Source organism: Sus scrofa, chromosome 12, assembly GCF_000003025.6.
Source record: "Sus scrofa isolate TJ Tabasco breed Duroc chromosome 12, Sscrofa11.1, whole genome shotgun sequence".
Taxonomy (NCBI): domain Eukaryota; kingdom Metazoa; phylum Chordata; class Mammalia; order Artiodactyla; family Suidae; genus Sus; species Sus scrofa.
The window spans coordinates 43,357,493-43,378,482 of NC_010454.4; the positions used below are offsets into that span (position 1 = coordinate 43,357,493).

Below are 20,990 nucleotides of genomic sequence, written 5' to 3' on the forward strand. Positions count from 1 at the left end.
GTTTTGCTGTCCCAGACCCAACCCCTCGCCCTACACGGAGCGTCTGTCAGGCACCGATGAAATATTTGCTTAATGGATGATACAATCCGCTCTTGGCCCACCAGGCTCCACGTGGCCTCAGCAACCGATCCTCCAGTCCCGCCGCTCCACTCTCCGCGCAGCCGCAGTACACAGAAAGGGCCATGCTTCCTACAAGCCCCTCCCACGTGTGGTTCCTAGATCCCGCGATTCTTCAGGGCTCTGTTGAAATGTCCCTTCCTGTTGTCCCTGGTGCCCGCTGGCCTCAATCCTCTTGCCCACCTGCCCCCGCTCCCCATCCCCCTCTCCAGACCTTTCCCTTGCTACCTCTTATCACTCGGGAGTCACCCATGTCTGTCCCCTCCCCCAAGGGGCAGATGCCTCTGCTGTCTTTTACCAAATCCCCACGGCCTGGCACAGAGGTGCCTGGTAGATTAAGTCTGTTGATTGATTTTTGTGTCCAGATTTTTTTGAGCCTCCAGGAGACGTTGTCCTGAGCTGAAAAGACTCTAAAAGGCCCTCAATTTGAGGGCATGGCGAATTGGTGGGATGGGACAGTGGAGCACCTTTGCAGGAACTGTGACCTCTAGGGGGCGTGAGGACAATGTCCTCTGTAACAAAGAGGATGAGGGACTGGTCTCCAAGGCTGGGCGGCGGGGAACTACCCATGTAGGAGGCACAGCCTGGACACACTGCAGTGCTTGCCCCGCCTCCCTCCAGAATAGCACCCCGAGTTCAACTGCCTCCCCACAAAAGATATGTTGGGGTCCTAGGCCCTGGTACTTGTCGTCGTAGCCTTATTTGGAAATAGGGTGATCGCAGTTAAGGTGAGGTTGTGCTGGAGAGAGTGGCCCTAATCCAATGTCTGGCATCCTTGTAAGAAGAGCAAAATTTGGGAGTTCCCATCATGGCTCAGTGGAAATGAATCTAACATCCATGAGGACACAGGTTTAATCCCTGGCCTCGCTCAGTGGGTTAAGGATCCGGCGTTGCCGTGAGCCGTGGTGTAGGTCACAGAGTTCAGATCTGGTGTTGCTGTGGCTGTGGTGTAGGCCAGTGGCTACAGCTCTGATTCAGCCTCTAGCCTGGGAACCTCCATAGGCCCTGGGTGCAGCCCTAAATAGACCAAGAAAAAAAAAAAAAAAAAAAAAACAGCAAAATTTGGACCCAGAGGTACAGAGACAGAAGATGCCCATATGAGGACAAAGGCAGAGATCAGAGAGAGGCAGCCACAAGCTGAGGACACCAAGGATGGCTGGCGACCATCAGAACCCGGAGAGGAGTCGGTCCCCTCAGAGCCTGCCGAAGGAACGAGCCTTGCTGACACTTTGATTTCAGCCTTCTGGCCTCCAGAACTTTGAATCAATTTCTGTGGTTTTAAGTCCCACTCCCCACCCCCATCCCCAGTGTGGGGGACATTTTTAGAGCTGCCCCCTAGAAAACTAGGAGAGGAGACATTTTGATGAGGAGCCTTTGGAGGAAGATGGGGTTTTGCCTCCTGAAATCCAGATCCTGATTCTTCAGGCACTTCCTGGATCTGCATCTTGTGACTTGACTCCGTGGGCAGGAAGCTTTATAGACGAGGCAACCCGAACTCAGAGAGGTGACTTGCTGAGTGACCAAGGAGGAAGTCCGTGCGTGGAGTCTGATGTCAGGCCCAGGAATTTCTCCATGAACACAGCTGGTGCTCAGAAAATGCTTCACAACCTAATTATTATGAAACAGCAGCAAACCAGAAGTTCACAACTGGGGTTTTGGGTCCCCACCCTGGTTCCCAAGACACCCTTGCATTCCCCTCCACTTCCTTGACAACACGGAGCTCATCTTTTCGGGACTTTAGATCTCAACACACCCCCAAGGCAGGGTGCGAGGGGGCTACAGCTTCTGGAAAGGCCAGCAGTGGCTTCTAAATGGCTAGGATGGGGAAAGCAGAACCAGGCTCAAAAAGAAAAAAAAAAAAAATTATAAAAATAAAATAAGGCAGTTGTTTCCTGATGGCCTAGCCATTGAGGATCTGGCATTGTCACTGCTGTGGCTCAGGGCACTGCTGTGGCATGGGTTCCACCCCTGGCCCGGGAACTTCTGCAGGCTGCAGGCATGGCCAAAAAAAGTAGTGGCAAACAAAGAAGTAAGCTGTTTCTGAAACTGGGGTGCAGGCCTACTGCCTGGGAGTTGGAGGCACCTGGCTGGCAGCAGAGGGACCCTGGACAGAGTGAAGAATAGGGTTGCCAGAGAAAATCCAGGACGCCCAGTTAACTTTGAATTTCAGATATACAATGCATAACAATACCGCATGGGACCTATTTTCACTGAAAAACTATCTGAAATTCAAATTCAGCTGAGAATCCTGTATTCTGACTTGCAAGAATCTGGCAACCCTAGTTGCGAAAGGCCTATTAGGAGGATGGAGGGAAGAGACGTCCAGAACACACAACCCCCAGTGTTGGAAGATGACTTTGCCATGAGCCCAGGGGGCCATGTGAGTCCAGTGAATGCAGAGCCATCTGCCCACCAGGGCTCACCTGGGTGGGGAGGTGGAGGGGCCGGGTCCTGCCTGTCCTGAGAGCCTGGGCCAAGGGAGGGCAGACTCAGCTCCAGAGGCTTGGCCTGCATGCCCTGTGGACACCTGGAGAATCCCGTAGGAACCAGCGGCAGACTTGGTGTGAAACCAGAATCAGGCAGGGGACTTGGGCTGGGACCCCGGTAAGCTGCTCCCCATGGGAGCTGACACAGAGAAGGATGGCATGGGACCTCATCAGAGTGACCCCAAGCAAGTGGAGACCCCCGGGAGGCCCTTGATACAAAAGGGAACATGGCTGCAGTGAGGACACGGTTTCCAAACATCACAGCTCCGGTGCCGTTATTGTGGCTTCTGGGATCTGCACCTGCTCTCCCAGGGACAGCAGGCTAACGAGGGTCTGCAGGGCGAGCCCCTGTCCCTGGAGGGGCCCCAGCCACCCTGTACAGTGGATAGGGCCTGGATTTTTTTTTTTTTTTTTTGGCCACCCTGTGACATATGGAGTTTCCAGGCCAGGGGTCGGATCTGAGACGCAGTTGCAGCCCAGTGCCGGGCTGAGGATTGAACCTGCCACCTGGCACTACAGCCATCCTACCCACCCGCTCCATCGTGCCACAGAGGGAACTCCAGGGCCTGCTCTTCCCAAGGGAGGTCATCTGTCCCCAGGAGCCCTGGGACCCGGCCTCACTTCTTCCACCCTCCCTCCCTCACCACAGAAACACCATCAAGTCAGGCAGGAAAAGCAAAGTGTTTATTTACACCTTGGTCTGTACATGAGCGTTCCCAAGGGAGCCTGCCTCCGAGAGCCTGCTCCTTTGGGGCTAGAAGCAGGTGGGAGGTGGAGAGTGCGGGGCCCTGGGACGCAGCCTCGGAGCCTCACCTCTCTCTCCCCACCCTGGAGCCTGGAGGCGGAGGTCTCACCCCAGCCCCAAAGCCAAACCTGCTTCCAGAAGGAGGCTCCTGGGGCAGAAACTCTGGGGAGATCCCGAGATGCGTTAGGGCCACATGACAAAACCTTGGACCAGCCCACATGTGCAGCTCACCCCACCCGGGCCCCGGAGACACAGCCCAGGAAGTGGGAAGAGCCGGGACAAGGGAGCCAGCAGGCTGTGAGCTAGTCCTCAAGGATGCACGGTCCCCTCAAGATGGGTCTGACATCACGGGGATTTAATGGCACCCGGGTCTGAGCACCTTCAGCATACAGGAAGGGCTCGGTGGTTGGTTGGTAACGGCAGGCAGGGGATGCAGCCCGGAAGCTTCTTCCTTGTGCCTGCCTGGGGTCCAAAGCTATTTAGACACCAGATGGCAGTGGCCTTGAACCCAGGTTCAATGCAAAGTGCTGGGAGCCACACAGCTGGAGCTTCTTCTGGAAGCTGGGGGTTCATTCTCGTGGGACCCACAGAGCAGCCACAGACCCATGACAGCCCTCCTGGGCCGGTTAGAAAGGTGCGCCCTGCTGGGGACAGATACTGACACACCGATGCAGGGAGGGGTTTATGGGAGAAGTGGTTTTGCACAAGGCGAGGCTTTTCCAGTGTGCGGGGCTCCTAAACGGCGGCGGCTGGATGAGGGGCTAAGTGGGCCTGCGCCCCACAAGCTAAAAACCACAATGAAGCATTCGGTCCCAGGTCAACGAGTCCGCACGGCAGAGCGAGCGCGGGAAGTGGAGCCGGAGCCCGTGGGTGAGCGCATGGGGAGCACGGCGGAAGCCCGTGGACACCAAGTGGGGCGCTGTGTCCGCTTTACGGGGCTTGGGAAGGGCCGGGGTAAACGCAAGGACGTAGAAAAGGGGGCAGTGGCAACTCCTGTACAGGAGTGACAGGGAGGAGAAGGCACGAGGACGACGACTCCAAACCATGCAGACGAAACACAGCCCGCGCAGCACAGCAAAGCAGAGGGGGCCAGGGGAGGCACATCTCCCGCGACCACAGCACTGCGACCCTGCGGGGGTGGCCCTGGATGCTCCTCCCAGCCACCCCGCTATGGGGGGCTCTGGGCAGACATCCCTCTCTTACTGGCACCACAAAAAGAGGAGCCTCCGAGGTCAGAGCACCAATGCCATGTGGCATCACACTCCGCAGTGTCTATGCTTTTAGAGACAGACCTTTCTAGAAGGCAGCCTATTTCCCCAGGTAGGTCGAGCGTGGCAGGAGGGCAGGAAGGTAGGCCCACAGTTCCGGCTTCTCCCGCTCCCTGCCTTTGCACACTCAGAAGGGGGCGGCAGGGCCTGGAGCTCCTGAAGGTCATGGCAGGGAAGGGACTTGCTCAAAGTCACCCTGGAGGCCGTGGCCCCTCCCCAGTCTGAAGCATCACCCTAGAGGGGCTGCCCCAGTCCCAAATGAGGATGGCCGCGCTGCAGTCCTGAACAGCCCCTCTCCTCAAGCTGAAGCTCGCCTCAGCCCTTTAAAGGAGTGGCTGTCCGACTGCCAGGCGAACTGTCATTTCCTTGGCACTGTAACCATCCCAACACTTCCCTGTGCTGATCGCATCCAAAGGTAGCGTTTAGGTTTAAGTTGCTGATGCCAATAAACACACACACACCCTCGGAGCACAAAAAGAGGGCTTCATTTCTCCCAGGTCCACCAGGCCCCGTTGGCCCCGGTCGGCCTCTGCCGGTTATTAAGTCCCTCGTTGGAACAAAAGAAGCATCCTGACCCCTGGGACCTGGCTGGGCCTGGAATCTCGGGGACCAGTGCCCGGAGCATCCAGGGCTGGGCAGGGATGCTGGTGTAGCTACCAACAGCCTGACAACAGATGAGAGGCAAAACCACAAGGCGGGAATCCCCTCGGGCTCAGCTGTGGCTGCTGCTTCCGAAGCTGCTGTCAGCACCCACCTCCCTCCTCTGCCCTTCTCCCCTCTGGACTGGGTCTGGGGTCTGTGCACCCCAATACACGCCACCCACTCCATGAGCAACAGGCAGACTTGCCCCTTCAGGTTCGCTAACCCCCAGGCTGGTGAGAACAGCTGGATCCACCCACTCCTGAAGGCGTCACCCTGGGGCCGAGGGATCTGCCAACCTCTTAATAGCCATCATGATGACAGGAAGAGCCACCAACATCACAGCAGAACCCACTGCGATCCAGCACCTGGATTAACAAGCCCACCAGCCATTTCCAGCCATCCTCTGCCTCCAGCCAGCAACCTCCTAGGGCAGGAGTCTCAGTGGTGGCCCCATATTAATGTCACCTGGGGAGCCACACCCACACCAACTGAATCCAACTCTCTGGGGGCCCAGGCAGCTGAAGTTTAAAAATCTTGCCAGGTAAGAAATGACAGAACACTGTAAACCAGCTACAATGGAAAACATAAAAATCATTTAAAAATATACATCTCCTTAGGTAATAGTTTGTATCTACCAAACTAAACAGCACAGGGAACTATATCCAGTCTCTTGGGATAGAACGTGATGGAAGGCAGTATGAGAAAAAAAAAAAAAAAATATATATATATATATATATATGAATGACTCTGTCACTGTACTGACTATACTGTACATGAGAAATTGAAATGACACCGTAAATCCACTATATTCTAAAAAAAAAAGTAATACATACATCCAATAAAATATGACTCACGAGAACGGAAACCACAAAATAAAAACTACAGGTGATTGAGAACCACTGTTGCAGGAACGAGTACTCTGGGACGTTGTCAAGCTTTGTATTTTTAATAGGTCAGAAATAAAGCATGTTAGAGGTTTAAAGATAAAGGATAATTTCCTTCTGACAATTCTCAAAGAACCTACATATTTAAAATAACTTGTCTACCTCTACAATTCAAAGTTAATTTTCTTCTTTTTTTTAAACGAGAACTTTATTTCTCATACCTTCCTCCAAAACAGGGCCTACGTAAGCCAGAAAGTGCCTCACCTGCTGGTTCAACGAATCTCATGTGGGTTCTGATTAAATGCACGGAGAGCCCAGAGTCACTACCACGTCAGTTTGTTCCAGAACCCCCTCCCCACACCCCGCCACACCTGTAAACTTGGGACAAGTTATTGCTAATCCCTCCTTGGTAGGGTTGTTGGTTCGCAAAATGGAAACCACCTGGGATCCTCAGTTGAATTACAGTCACCTGGGGAATTTTTTTTTTTTTTTTTTTTTTTTTTGGCTGCATCCTGCAGGATGGGGAAGTTCCTGGGCCAGGGATCGAACCCACGCCATAGCTGCAACCTGTGCTACAACTGCAGCAATGCCAGATCCTTAACCCACTGCACCACATGGGAACTTCCACCTGGGGAATTCTTTAAAAATTCCAGTGCCTGGGGCATATATCTCATACCAACCGAAATCAGAACCTCTGGGGATTGGGCCCAGTTATCAGAATTTTTAAAACTTCTCCATTTTATTATTATTATTATTTTTTGGCCATGCCTGCAGCACATGTAAGTTCCTGGGCCAGAGATCAAACCTGAGCCACAGTGGTGACAATGCTGGATCCTTAACCTGCTGAGCCACTGGGGAACTCCAAAATGTCTCCGTTTAAAGTATGACCCAAGTATTGCACGGCATATCTACTAAAAATCATTTGTTTACCTGAAGTTCAAATTTAACTGGGTATCCTGTAGACTATCTAGCAGCCCCACCACTGAGAATTAAGAGCACACCTCTCAACCGGAAAATGAAGGAGAAAACAGGAAGGAAGCTGCTCAGAGTCAGCCCAGCTCTGGAACCTGCCCAGGGGTAGTGGGCATGGGGACCCCTCAAGCTAGCACCCCCCCCCCCAGCTTTCAAACAAGGAAGAGCATTTTTAAAAACTACATACTCTTAAAGCCAATGTGATGAATTCTGGCTGAAGGCAGCTGGATTTAACTTGGGGCAAGTGTTAGGTGGGATTCAGGCTCATTTTAAAGGCAGCCCAGATCCAGAGACCAGGTCCCCAGGGGCCTGGATGAGTGCTTCCTGGAGGAGGCTGCTCCCGTGGCGCCCCCTTGAGGCCGACAGCTGTTCCCACCTCCTTTCCAAATAATTGATTCACTTAGGTGGCCTTCCCTCCAATCCCACCCACATCAGGGCAGCTGAAGGGCATATCAAGTGTCACCCATAAAATGCTCATGCCTGGGGCGAGGCCCCCATAGACCAGGACCCGGACTTGGCTGGCCTCTTTGCAAGACTCCTTCGCATGTAACCCCCAGACCAAGGCCATGTCCTAATTCATCTTTCCTTTCCCTAGCTCCCTTCAGATTAGCAAATCCTCAAGAGACACACTTTCCTTCCTTTTTTCCTTCTGTTGCCGTCTTTCCTCTACTGCTTCTGCACAGACCCTCAGGCGCCCCAAGGAGACCAGTGTCTTGAAGGGTTGAGAGACTCCCAGAAGACTGGCCCCTGCCCTCATTTTCCCGGTGTGGGCGGCCCCAAAGTCCTGGATCAGACCAATGTGGCCCTGGCACTTGCTGCAGGAAACAACCCCCATGCATATGCGTGTAAAGAACTCAGGCAATCCAACCAGAGCAAAAGGTACCTGTTAGGGAAGGAACATCAGTGCAGGCCACAGCCCTGCTCTGTGAGCAGGAACAAGCCGGAGTCCCCAGGTCCCCTCCTCACCCTCTCCCGCCCTCTCTCCTCTGCGTACACGCCTCCCCAACATGCCCAGACTTGTGTTTTTCCACTGCAAAGGCTGAAGGGAACAAGACATGGGCAGGGGGTGAAGGCCATACATGTTTATGTGCATGTGGATTCAGAAAGCGCATCACAAGCCACACAAAACTGAGACAGACTGGAAAACTCAGAGAAAAGTACCATCTCTACACCCAGCCCTCTAGGACAAACGGCCACACCAAAGCTCCAGGGGGTGATGTCCACCCCGTGGCACCAAGAGGGGACCAAGATTGCCCTGCAAGCTCCCCGTTTCTCCCCCCCGCACCGTGTTTGCTCCCCTGGCTGAGAACCAAATACAGGTGTGTTGCTAAAGCCTGGAACCCAGGGGCCTTGCTATGCAGCCGTGCCAAACCCAGAGGCTGGATTCCGAAAATCCAGACCCAAGGCCACCACCAGGGACAGGGACGCGAGGCCCTTTCCCAAACTGCGGGGCGCTGTCAGAGGCTCCATCCGTGCTTCTCTCTCAAAATGCAGCCACCGCAAAGGATGCTGACGGGGGACGTGGGCGTGCTCCCTCCCGAAAACCGTGTCTTTGGCTGCCCAAGGACCCCTCCTCCCCTGGCATTAGCCAGCCTCGGCCCCCAGCCCCTCCCCCTTCCTTCTCCTCCTTGATATTCACTCGCGTGAATTTGTTCATTGCCTTAAAAAACAAAGCAAAGACAGAAAGGGAGAGGGAGCGAAGCAGGGACGGGGACATCTACGGAGGAGAACCCGAAAAACGCCAAGATCTCTCAGGACGAAGGGCGCCCGCCCCTCCAGCGCCTCCGCAAGCCCAAGTCCTTTAGACACAAGGGGCACCAGCATCACGGGGGCTGCGGGCTGGGGGAAGGGGCTCGAGAGGACCCCACCCACCCCCTCCTAACACCCCTTCCTCCTCTCCGAGCTCCAGCACCGGGGCTTGAAAGGGGGCTGAAGAGGTTGGTGAGGCATTGGACCTCCCGGAAAAGATCATCCTTCGGCTCCCACGCCCCCGGGGGACGCAGGGATGGGGTGGAAGAGCCCGTCTCACGCAAGGACTTGTTCATCCTGGCCCCAGAGGTAGAATCATTTCGTCCAGTATCTGACACCCAAGCTTCGGCTCTGGTTCTTAGGGCGGCTCCTGACGGCCGACCTCGCCCCCGCCCCCCTCCAGGACCCCCTGCCCCCCCACCCCCACCCCCGCAGAGGGACCGCGAAGTGCAGGGACGGCCGACGGCACAAGAGGGCGCCCACGGCCGCGCAGCCACGCTCTCCCCCCCCCTCCCCCGACACACACCAGTACACATCACACGGTGGCCAGAGTCACTTTACAGTGTGCACGTGAGGCCCGGCCTGGGCCGCATCCTCAGGCGGGGCTTGGCCCTGAATCCCGGGGTCCGGGGGTGCCGAGGCCGCTCTGCAGCCAGCCCCCCTTGTCTCAGTGTTTGATCTCCAGGATGGAGGGGTTGTGGTCCAGGATGGCGAGGATAATCTTGTCCATGTACTGCCGCAGCCGGAAGTTGATCTCCTCCTGCTCCCTCAGGGCTTCCATGAGCTGAAGGGAACCAGAAAGACAGGTCAGAGGCCAGGCCGGGGCCAGGGCCCCAAGACCCACCGCCGCCCTCGAAGCCGGGGCACAAGTCTCTGGTGTCAGACCCAGGGAGTGTTAAATACACAGAGGCCCAGGCCTCCCTCCCACGGACTCTCACACGGCTGGCCCGTGGAGGGGTCCAGGAGGGGTGATTTTGTGGAAGAGGTTGAGAACACTGGCCGGAGGCCTTTATAATCAGGATGGACTGTCCCTCACACCACCGCCCGGTCCCAACACTGTCCTCTAGGTCCCCTCCTGCTGTGTCCTTCATGGAAATGAAATGCTGCCTCTGCCTGCGGGCTGGAGGCTGGTGCCCAAGCACAGGGTAAGGGGTTCACCGACTCTTACGATTCACGGTGAAATCTAACCTAGGTATTTCAAGGCCTGATCTTTTTTTTTTTTTTTCCTCCCATTTTTGGCCACCCCACAGCATCTGGAGTTCCCAGGCCAGGGGTCAGATCCAAACTGCAGTGTTGACTTAAGTTGCAGCTGCGGCTACACCAGATCCTTAACCCACTGTGCCGAGGTGGGGACAGAAGCCTTGTCCGAGCGCTCCCAAGACACAGAGGATCCCGCTGTGCCCCAGTGAGAGCTCCTCGGAGGGCTGATCTTTCATCAGCACACCCCAGTGGGGCAGAAAGTGTGGGCTTTGGTGCCGGAGACCTGGGTCCCTCTCCCTCCCTAAGCTGGCTGACCTCATGTCCCGGTCTCCCCATCTGTGACAGGAACGTGCTCAGAACGCCTTCGAGTTCTCAGAAGATTAAATGAAGACACATGCAAGCAGGTGCCCAGGAAAAGCCAGTATCCTCCCCCCTTGGCCTGGCTCCAGGGCACATCCAGCCTCCCCTGGATCACATGCTGATGAAATCAACTGGCCATTTCAGCCCGTTCCTGGCACAGTGGAGACTCAAACTCCGCTCTGCTCCCAAGCCCGTGCTCCCCCACCACGTACAGGAAACCAGAGCTGATTCAACTCTGCCCTTGTCGCTCGGGGTCATCGCAGGTGGGGACTCGGAGCGGCCAGGCCCTGGCCCGCTTTTCCTGCTCTGGGCGGCCCGGGGCTCACCATGGAGGCGGGGGATGGGGCGGGACTCACAGACACGGGGCCGGGCTCCGAGGCGAGAGCGGGTGAGCACGTTACCTCGTCGCGAGAGGCCGTGTCTATCTCCGCAGCCAGAGACTGGGCTTTGGTCTGGGTGGCAAAGAGGTTCTTGGCTTCGTAGAGGCTGAGGCTCAAGATCTGCCCGTTCAAGTCGTCGTTCTGATCCCGTAGCTTATGATTCTCCTGCGGAGGGGACAGAGGCCACATCAACTCCCCGGGCATCCAGAACCCACATCTCTGCATCCACTGGCTCCTAGCCCCCACCAGCACCCTCCCCCTTGGCAGGGGAGTGTCACAGGCAGCTCAGGACACCCACGGATGACGTGGCCTTTGCCACGCCTGCCTGGGAGGAGAGCTAGATGCTGGGAGGTCCTGGGGTTCTGAGGAGGCGCTACAGCCCTGTACTGGGAGCCAAGTTTCCGGACAGAAGCATGGCTCCTGGCCGCTCCTTCCTCCCTAGGGGGAGATGAGCCGGAAGAGGGGGCTCAGAGGCCCTGTGTGGGGACACTGCCCACCCAGTGGCTCCTTCTCCACCACTGGCCCTGGGTGAAAAGCATGCTCTGGGTCCCTGGGCTGGCGGGTCTGCTCATGCTCTCAGCTCCCCCTGCAGCCGGGCTCAGGAATCCCGCTCTTGGGAGTTCCTCCCAAGGGCGCCCTTGCTCCTGCGTACAGCCCGCCCAGGCCCTCCTTACCAGCCCCGTGACTCTTGCTTTTGCCTCAAAGTTCCTAACTGCTGGCACCTGGGACCTTGGGCGTCCCCCCGACCCCCCACCCCCCATGGCTGAGAAGGGCTGGGGTTTGGGGTTGCTGGGGACGCAGAACCTCCAGCCCCTCTGCATCCCGGGCAGCCAACTCAGAGGTCTGAGCGAGGGCTGCCCTCACCAGGTCAATGTCCCTCTGGACCCCGCTTCCCCCACCCCCAACTGGTCTCCAGTCATGGGAGGGTGTCTGGGAACCATGTGACATGGAATCGTGGGCTCGGGGTCCGCTTGTGGGAGAACCCAAGGCAGCAAGGGCTGCACGCGGGGCTGGGGAGTCTCATTCTCCAGCCCTCGTGCCCAGGACCGAGGACTGGGGTCTGCTTCTCTTCGTGGCTGCTGAGGGAGGACCTGGGATGTCCACTTGCCTTGCTCGAGCTGTGAGACGGGGATGAGCAGCCCCGAGGCCCAGGGTATCAGGAGGAGCGGGCAGCGGCGTGGGGGAAGGTGGTGCTCCAGCTCCTGGCCCCTCGCAGGAGGCCCGCCCGGTGGGGACACCCAGACACCTCACCCCGCAGACCCACCTGCTTGAGCCGCTTCACCTCGTGCTCCAGCTCCACCTCTCGGGCCCTGGCGCTGAACTCGCCCAGGCCGGAGGACGAGCCTCGGCCCCTGCCCGGCCGCTCGCAGTCCAGCTTGTACATCTGCAGGTGCTCCAGCTCCTTCCGCAAGTCCTCGATGAGCTGGGGGGAGAGAGGCTGGTTGGCAGGAGCAGGGGGGCTGGGGTCGGGGGAGCCCTGGCGCCCGCTGGCCTGGGACCCACCTCCTGCGTAGCCTCCCGCTCCTTCTGGAACTCAACGCGGTTCTGCCGCAGCTTGTCCATCATGCGCTTGTACAGGTCCATCTCATCCTTGAGCCGCAGGCTGGTGTCCTCCAGCCGGTCGGACATGCGCTGCCGCTCCTGCAGCCGGAAGACCAGGGTGGGGTGGGGGGAGTTCCCAGCGGGGCCCGCTGTACCCTGGGGGCTTTGATGGGGGTCGGGGCAGCCACCTCGACAAATGGGCCAATCAGACCAGCCCCCTGGACAGAGCCCCCTGAGGGATGGGTTAAAGAAATGACCAGGTCTCCTAGGATTTTAGAAACGCAGCTAGAAAAATCCCAGGTCTCTTAAGTCCTTTTACTTTTTCTTTTTTTTTTTGGCTCCACCCGCGGCACGCAGACATTTCCCTGACCAGGGATCGATCCCGAGCTACAGAGCAACCCTAGCCACAGCAGTGACAACACCAGATTCTTAACCCTCTGTGCCACAAGAGTTCCTCTGAAGTCCTCTAATGAGGAGAGACAGACCTGAATAGAAGCCCAAACAGAAGCAAACCTCTTTCTTTTCTTTTTTTTAAGGGCTGCACCTGCAGCATATGGAAGCTTCCAGGCTAGGGGTCGAATCACAGCTGCAGCTGCCAGCCTACGCCACAGCCACAGCCACAGCCACAGGATCCAAGCCACATCTGTGACCTACACCACAGCCTGGGCTAAAGTAGGATCCTTAACCGACTGAGTGAGGACAGGAATTGAACCTGCATCCTCACAGATGCTATGGTGGGTTCTTAACCTGCTGAGCCACAGCAGGAACTGCTCTTTCTCTTAGTTTCTCCATAATATAAAGAAATATACGTCCCTGTGAAAATTTTGGAAAATTAGAAATACAGAAAGACAGGAGTTTCCGTCGTGGCGCAGTGGTTAACGAATCTGACTAGGAACCACGAGGTTGCGGGTTCGATCCCTGCCCTTGCTCAGTGGGTTAACGATCCGGCATTGATGTGAGCTGTGGTGTAGGTCGCAGATGCAGCTCAGATCCTGTGTTGCTGTGGCTCTGGCGTAGGCTGGTGGCTACAGCTCTGATTAGACCCCTAGCCTGGGAACCTCCATATGCCATGGAAGCGGCCCAAATGGCAAAAAGACAAAAAAAAAAAAAAAAAAAAAAAAAGAAATACAGAAAGACAAAGTATTGTTTGAATTTTGTTGCCTTCTTTTCCCCTAGGGCAACTTTATTGGAATTTAAGAAACTAGAAACTAAAGGAATTCAGCTCAAGATCCAAGCCTGAGAGATGCCTGGACCTGCTGCTCACCTCATCCAGCTTCTCTGTCTGTGACTTAAGCCGAGTCACTGTCGTTCTGAGCTCGGCATTTTCTTCCTCTAACTGCTGCACCCTGGAGACAAGGAGAGGGAAAAGGACGGCAGAAACGGAGATTAATTTACAACTTGACAATGTGCAGCGACTGTCCACTCCCCTCCCGGGAGGAGGGAAGATACCAGGAAACAGGAGAGAGAGGGAGGGAGAGACAGAGTGAGTGGGAATATGAACCACTGTTCCAAATGATAACATGGCTTTGAGCGTCCTGTCATCCAAGGCAAAACAGGAAAGACACTGAATTATTATTATTTTTGTTTTGTTTTTATGTTTGTTTCTTTTTAGGGCCAGACACGCAGCATATGGAAGTTCCCAGACTAAGGGCTGAGTTAGAACCACAGCTGCCAACCTAGGCCACAGCCACAGCAATGCCAGATCCAAGCTGCATCTGTCTGCAACCTACAATGCAGCTCGAAGCAACACTGGTATCCTTAACCCACTGAGCAAGGCCAGGGATCGAATCCACATCCTCAAGAATACTAGGCGGGTTCTTAACCCACTGAGCCACAACAGGAACGCCTCACTGAAGTTTCTGGATAAAAGGAAACACTCATGTGTGACTAGGAACATAAGACTCGGAGTTCCTGTTGTGGCTCGGTGGGTTAAGAACCTGACATAATGTCCCTTAAGTTGCAGGTTCGATCCCTGGCCTTGCTCAGCGGGTTAAGGATCCAGCGTTGCTGCAAGCTGTGACTGAACCCCTAGCCCGGGAACTTCCACATGCCTCAGGTGTGGCTGTAAAAAAAAAAAAAAAAAAGCTATTAAAAAAAAGACACAACAGGAGTTCCCGTCGTGGCACAGTGGTTAACGAATCCGACTAGGAACCATGAGGTTGCGGGTTCGGTCCCTGCCCTTGCTCGGTGGGTTAACGATCCGGCGTTGCCGTGAGCTGTGGTGTAGGTTGCAGACGCGGCTCGGATCCCGCGTTGCTGTGGCTCTGGCGTAGGCCGGTGGCTACAGCTCTGATTAGACCCCTAGCCTGGGAACCTCCATATGCCGCGGGAGCAGCCCAAGAAATAGCAACAACAACAACAACAACAACAACAACAAAAGACAAAAAAAAAAAAAAAAAAAAAGACAACACTTTTTGCATACATGCTTAGGGCCTGAAGCAGTGCGGGGGCAGGGTGGGGGGAGTGGTACTCTTCTGGCGAATGGAGAGAAAGTTCCCTGTGGCTGTCTGTGGCTGTCTGAGGTGAGGCCCCCGTTAGAGTTCACGGTGTGAAGGCAACGACTGTCCCGCTGTCCCCCAGCATCTCACGGGGGCTTGTCCCTCTGAGCACGCGCCGCAGCTGCCTCTGCCGCCCCCAGGCAGCGGTTCTGACAGTCATAACCTCGAGCTAACGTTCGCGAGGGGCTGTCCTACCGTGAATCCCTGAGCAGACACAGCCCAGGTATCCAGGTCGTTTTTAGGTGACCTGGGAAGAGGGGCAGGTGAGCTGGGCTGTGGGCTAGTGGCACGGGGACAGTGCAGGGTCATCATCTCTGGCACTTCCCTCTCCTTCCCGCTGTCCCATCCTCCTTTGCGGAGAGAGGGCTCCCCAGGAGAGGCCCCCGGGCCAGGGCCTGAGGGGAACTGAGATCTGATGAGGTCGCCTCATGGGAGACTTGAGCAGGAGGACACGAGGCTTTGGCAAAGCACACAGCGGACTCCCAGGGCTCTCTTGCAGTGCCTATGGGAACAGCGCCCCCTGGAGTCGGGCAAGGGGCAAGGATGAGGAGACAATTGCGGCAGGGTTGGGGCATGGCTTTCTGTGCTTGGCCTTGACCTTGGCCGGCACTCACCAGGCTTCTTGTCCCACCCATGTCCCAGCCACCTCTCTCAGGCCAGCCAACCGGCCAGCTGTCAGAAGTAGGCAGAGAACAGTGATGCTTAGTGCAGCACCAGCCTCCAGAAACAGATGCAAAACGGTGGCTTCTAGAACCTGAGTGCAAACTTAAAATGAATTCCCGGTGGCAAAGCGGGTCTCTGGTACAAGGGAGGTGGGAGGGAATCCTCCTCCAACTGCCCAGGGGTCTGCCCCCACCCCAGGTCCTTTGGGCCTGACCTGCCTGCCTGCCAGCTGTGAGGTGCAAGGTGGGAGCCCAGCTCCCAGCAGCTGCCGGCAGACTCCAGAAGGCTCAGCTCAAAGACTGCGGCCTCAGGGGGGCCTGAGGTGGCCTCCCTGGCCTGGGTCAGAGGGAGGGCAGCCCTGGGACATCATGAGAGCCCTCACCTGCGTGCACTGTTCTGAGTCCATCCGCCCACCCACCTTCCTGGTCACTCTGCGGGGAGAGATGACAGATGGCTACTGAGGTCCAGGAAGTGATGATAAGAGTGTGTCCAAAATCATGGAGCTAATGGGTGACCAAGCCAGACTGCAGGGTCAGTCCTCCTCTCCCTGCCTGCCTCAGGTTCCAACAGCCAAACCTGAGGTGCAGGAGCCCTGCCTTTCCCTTTACCTCGGCCCCTCGGCCCAGGGTCAGCGCGCCCTAGTGTCAGGTCTGGGAGCATCTGACAGCAGGGGGCGCTCCAAGCCTGCACATCGGAGCCAGTCCAGGAATCAGCGCAAGACCACTGTGGGTTTGGCTTTGTTTTTTGCTGTTTTCCAAATCTACTCTCTTATTGACAAACTAGTGTGGTTTCCAGGTTCCCCTAATTTGAACATTCTTTGCTTTTTGCTTTTTAGGGCCACACCTGCGGCATATGGAAGTTCCCAGGCTAGGGGTCAAATCGGAGCTGTAGCCGCCAGCCTACGCCACAGCCACAACCACAGCCACACAGGATCCGAGCCACATCTGTGGCCTACACCACAGCTCCCGGCAACGCTGGATCCTTAATCCAGTGACCGAACCCAAATCCTCATGGATGCTGGTCAGGTTCGTAACCCACTGAGCCACAACAGCAACTCCCACGAACATTCTTTTACCTGCTTCCTAGAGAACACACCCACTTGTACAAGCATCAAAAGCAGAGTCGCTGGAACATGAGGCTTAGCCTCGGGCTTAGCTTCCCCATCCGTATACATGGGGACATGGCAGGACCAGGCTGTGAGGGCGACGCATCAGAGGGCAGGGGCACCAGACCACCTGCAGGGCCCACCTGGTGTTGAGCAGCTCGATCTCCGTGCCCCGCTCCCGCTCCAGCCTGCCGTAGGCCTCACGGTGGCGCCGCACCTCCTCTTCCAGGGCCTGCTCGGCCGTGGCCTCCTGGTCCTTCACCATCTCCTCCAGCTCGTGCACCCTGAGGAGAGGGACGCGGGCTTCAGCCCAGGGCAAGCTCTAGTGGCCTGTCTCCTCCCCACAACCCAGGCTGCAACCATGGGGAGCCCCGGACCCCAAGACCCTGAGTCACTGACATGGTGACTCAGGGAGGTGGCGACTGTGGGCAGCAGCAGTGTGTCTGCCAGGCCGGTGCGCCAGCAGCTTTGCTGACAGATCAATGAGGGACATCTAAAGAGTGATGTGTCAGGAGTTCCCGTTGTGGCGCAGCAGAAATGAATCCGACTAGGAACCAAGAGGTTGCGGGTTTGATCCCTGGCCTTGCTCAGTGGGTTAAGGATCCGGCGTTGCTGTGAGCTATGGTGCAGGTCTCAGACATGGCTCGGATCTGGCATTGCCGTGGCTCTGGCGTAGGCCAGTGGCTACAGCTCCAATTCGACCCCTAGCCTTTGAACTTCCATATGCCACAGGAAGTGGCCCTAAAAAGACAATCAATCAATCAATCAATTGATCAATTAAGAGAGGTGTGTCAGCCACACACACTTCTGGGCAGTCAGTCTAGGGGGGAGAAGGGGGCACTCCAAGGTGGGCACAAGGCGGGCCGGCCTTTCCACAGCTGGACCAAACAGCCCTCACCCTCGCCCCCTCTTCTGCTCCACTCCTTCCTGGTCCCCCTCTGATCAATAATCCCGCTTACTGGGCAGCCTGACTCCAAAGATGGATACAACCTGGCTGGTGGCTCTGAATGTGCCAGAGCGGAGGAAGGCCAGGCCCCACAGTGAATGTTCTAAGCCCAAGACTGGCAGCCTCGCTGGGGCATCAGTTTGGAGCACTTTTCCCAGGCAACGGTCCCTCCATGAGGCTGACCTTCTGGGTGTAACAAGAGGCCCGTCTTTGGGCTCTAGAAGGTTGAGGAACAGAGCCCGGGTGGAGGTCAGTTCACTAAGTTTCGTGACATCCCGTGAGGACAACTACACTCTGGCGGAGGGCGCGGCAGTGCCTGGACCCTTCTCACCACTAGCAGGTGAGTCAGGGGCTAGCAGGGCTCGTCCTCCAGAAGGGAGGTCAGGCTCTCACGGCTGCAGGATAGAGAGACAGGAGATGGGTCCCGATTCTTGCCTCTGCCCGACGCTGAGACTGCAGACCTGGGGGGGCAGTGAGGTCAAGTTCTGGCCTTTCTCCCTGTCCCCAGAGACCTGGCCGTCTGGGTGCCCAGCAGCAAGGGGCTGACGCTCACAGACCCTCAGAGCTGAAGGACATGCGGGTTCCCCGCCCCCCAGCCTTCCCCGAGGGCCTCGGCCCACGGCCCCCCGCGCTGCCCCGTCTGGCCAGACCTGTGCACCAGCTGCGTGTTCTCCTGCTTCAGCTTGCTCTTCAGGTCCCCGTTGGTCAGGCTGTCATTTTCCAGCTCTGTCACCTTCTTTTCCAGGAAGCTCACCTACCGTGGTGGGGGCAGGGGTGGGGGTGGAGAAAACTTTTAAGTCCACAGAACTGAGAACCTGGGAACCACAGGACTGACGGCCAGGCCCCGCGGGACGGTGCACGGAGAGAAGAGTCCTGTTGGGTGTGGTGCTGGTGGGACGGATGTGCCATGTGACCGGGCCACTTAGCCAACTCCTGGGCAAAGACAGGCCTCCCCTGTCCCCAGGCAGCAGCAGCCCGGAGCAGCCGACCACCCCAGGCGCCGCCCGCCCAGACCTACCTTCTCTGTGATGTCGTTGTCGCAGGAGTCGATGCTGTCCCGAAACAGGTCCTCGGTGCTGCCATTGCTGCTGCTGAAGTTGCTGCTGTGCATGAGCTGCCTGCGGGGGTGGGGGAGGTGCATCTGGCTGCAGGGGCCCCGGGCAGACTGGGGTCCAGGCTCAGGCTATGGGCTGGGAAGCACCTGGGACCCCAGGAAGGGTGGCAGAAACCACCCCACCCCCACCCCACCCCGAGAAGGCTGCCCTTTCCTGCTGCTTCAGAACCCAGCCAGCAGCTACCAAGGGACCAGAGCTGGTGGGTGATCCCCTGGTCCCTCCCCTCTGGAAAAAGGCCTGGTGAAGGTGGCCTGGCCCCTCAGTGCTGGCAGAGGACCTGGGCCTCCTGGGACCACCCAGCCCTCCACCATGGGTCTCCCGCCACATCTCTGAGGACGGGCAGAGATGGAGACCCGCCCAGGCTGCGCAGGGCAGAGGGTGGGGGAGTGCGGCTGGAACGCAGCCGCTGCCCAGGTAACTCTTGCCGGAGGCAAAACCCAGCTACGGCTCCTCAGGGGCCCCCACTTCCCACTCCCTGCCAGGCAGCAGCCAGGGTCTTCGCCAAGAGACTGTCCCACCCAGCTCCTGGACACGTGCTAGCAGCTCAAAGCCCTGGGTGGGGACCTGGGGCGAGTCTGTGGCAGAGCCAGAGCAGGACCCGGGCAGTCCCAGGAAGCCAGCTGTGCAGGATTTAACCTGGAGCAGGACGACCAGGTCCAGTGGGCCCCTCACGGCCCCATCTCTGCCGGTAGGAAGCCCAGGGCTTCTGCTGGTATAGCTGCCAGCACCGGAGGACAGGAAAGCGCATTGAGAGCTATAGGGTGGGTGCCCCTGGCGTGCCCGCCTGCGGTGGAGTAGCTGAGGGTTTAGAGAGGCCGACTGCAGCCAGAAGGGACAGGGGTGGGGCAGGCCCTTCTTTCTCAGATCTCCCTCTGCCTGCACTGCCCCAGGGTGCCTCGCTCCCCTCTCGGGCGCGCCACACGCAGGGTGCTGGCTGGGTCTGGCTGCTGGCCCGGGGCCTGCCACCCTGGCGGCAGGAACACAGTGAAAAGGGACAGCATTCAACCCAGGCTTCCGAGGGGGCCTTACCGTCCGAAGGCCGTGCTAGAGATCTTTCGGTTGGGGCTAGAGAGAGAGGGAGGGAGGAGAAAGGATTGGTGAACAGAGGGGCCTCTAGCCCGCTCCCCCCACCGCCGGGCTGGAGGAGACCACAGCGCAGCCCAGGCTTTCTCCCGCCCGCTGAAGGGCCTGCACTAATCAGCTGGGCTCTGAGAAGCAGCCCCCATCACCTGCCAGGACGGTAGGGCCACCTTCCCCGCTGCTCCTCCCCCCGCCCCCACCCTGCCCGCCTGCCCACCCAACCCTGGGCTGGGCCCCGGGGCTCACCTATTGGCCTTGAGGTTTTTCAGCCGGGCTTCCAGGTCATTGAGCAGGTTGATCTTCTTGCAGCACTGAGAGCAGTAAACATCCAGCAACTCGCTGTTGTACGCGTGCCGCTCCTTCCTAGGCGTCTGCCCCGCGCTGGTCCCCGAGAGAGAAAGAAAGCTCCCTCTTACCAGCTGTCGGTCAGGTGCCCTGCCTCATCCTGCCAAGCTTACTACCAGGTCCTCCAGTACCTATGGGCCTCGTGAGTGAGTTTGGCAGGGGGTGGGGTGGGGGGTGGCGGGAGTGGAAGTACAGGGACGGACCTTTCTCCTCCAGAACTTTCAAACAGAAGCCAACGGTTGTACCCATTTCACAGAGAAGGCAACTGAGGGCTAATGTCAGAGTCAGTAACGACTCAGGAGCGTGGGAAGGTATCAATACGCCACTCGGATTCTGCAGTTCTGTTTCTTTCCCAAGAAAGGAGGAAGGAGGAGGAATTCCAGACCCCCAGTCGGGGTGCAGAGGCTGCCCCCCAACTCCAGGAGCAGATCCCAGTTAGCGCCTGACTCTACTATGAACGCCTCCCCGGGGATGTGGCTGGACTGGTTCTCCCGCTTTTCCTGGACCCCAAATGCCATTCCAGACCAAGGGGCCACCTGGAGGACACGGACGACCCCAGGTCCGAGTAGACGTTGGTCCTGGTCTCGTCGTCGGGGCAGGGGCTGCTCGGGGCACAGTCCACGTCATCCGCCTCCCCGTAGTCTTCGAACTGCTCCTCGTTGCTGACCAGCGAGGTGGTGGAGTGCGTGGAGAGGTCCGACGTGGTCATGGGTGGAGTGTGGACCCGGGACCTGAGTGCGTGACAAGGGTGGCTGTGAACGAGGTGCTGCCCACAGCCCGCGGGGGCCGAAGCCGCCAGCCCTTCCAGGAGGTCGATCAGTGCCACGGATACCAGGAGCCTGATGGAGCCTGGACTTCTTCACCTGGCAAGGCCACTCTGGGGCCCGTATCCT

The 20,990-nt window shown here is 57.6% G+C and overlaps 1 protein-coding gene across 4 annotated transcripts in view; it reads right to left on the reverse strand.

Moving 5' to 3' along the window:
• Positions 3,266 to 20,990, reverse strand: part of RAB11FIP4 (RAB11 family interacting protein 4) — a 113,478-nt gene continuing 95,753 nt past the window's right edge. For 2 of the 4 annotated variants that reach the window (XM_003131748.5, XM_021067459.1), the window contains 11 exons: positions 20,634 to 20,828; positions 19,999 to 20,133; positions 19,702 to 19,737; positions 18,576 to 18,675; positions 18,208 to 18,311; positions 16,755 to 16,895; positions 13,610 to 13,691; positions 12,307 to 12,444; positions 12,068 to 12,226; positions 10,825 to 10,968; positions 3,266 to 9,647 (listed from right to left, as the gene is read on the reverse strand). In XM_003131748.5, the coding sequence (XP_003131796.1) occupies positions 9,531 to 9,647; positions 10,825 to 10,968; positions 12,068 to 12,226; positions 12,307 to 12,444; positions 13,610 to 13,691; positions 16,755 to 16,895; positions 18,208 to 18,311; positions 18,576 to 18,675; positions 19,702 to 19,737; positions 19,999 to 20,133; positions 20,634 to 20,828 (1,351 nt within the window). In that variant the 3' untranslated portion in view covers positions 3,266 to 9,530. Of the gene's footprint in view, positions 9,648 to 10,779; positions 10,969 to 12,067; positions 12,227 to 12,306; positions 12,445 to 13,609; positions 13,692 to 16,754; positions 16,896 to 18,207; positions 18,312 to 18,575; positions 18,676 to 19,701; positions 19,738 to 19,998; positions 20,134 to 20,633; positions 20,829 to 20,990 lie in introns of all 4 variants that reach the window. The other 2 variants (XM_005669074.3, XM_021067457.1) reach the window with 1 other exon arrangement.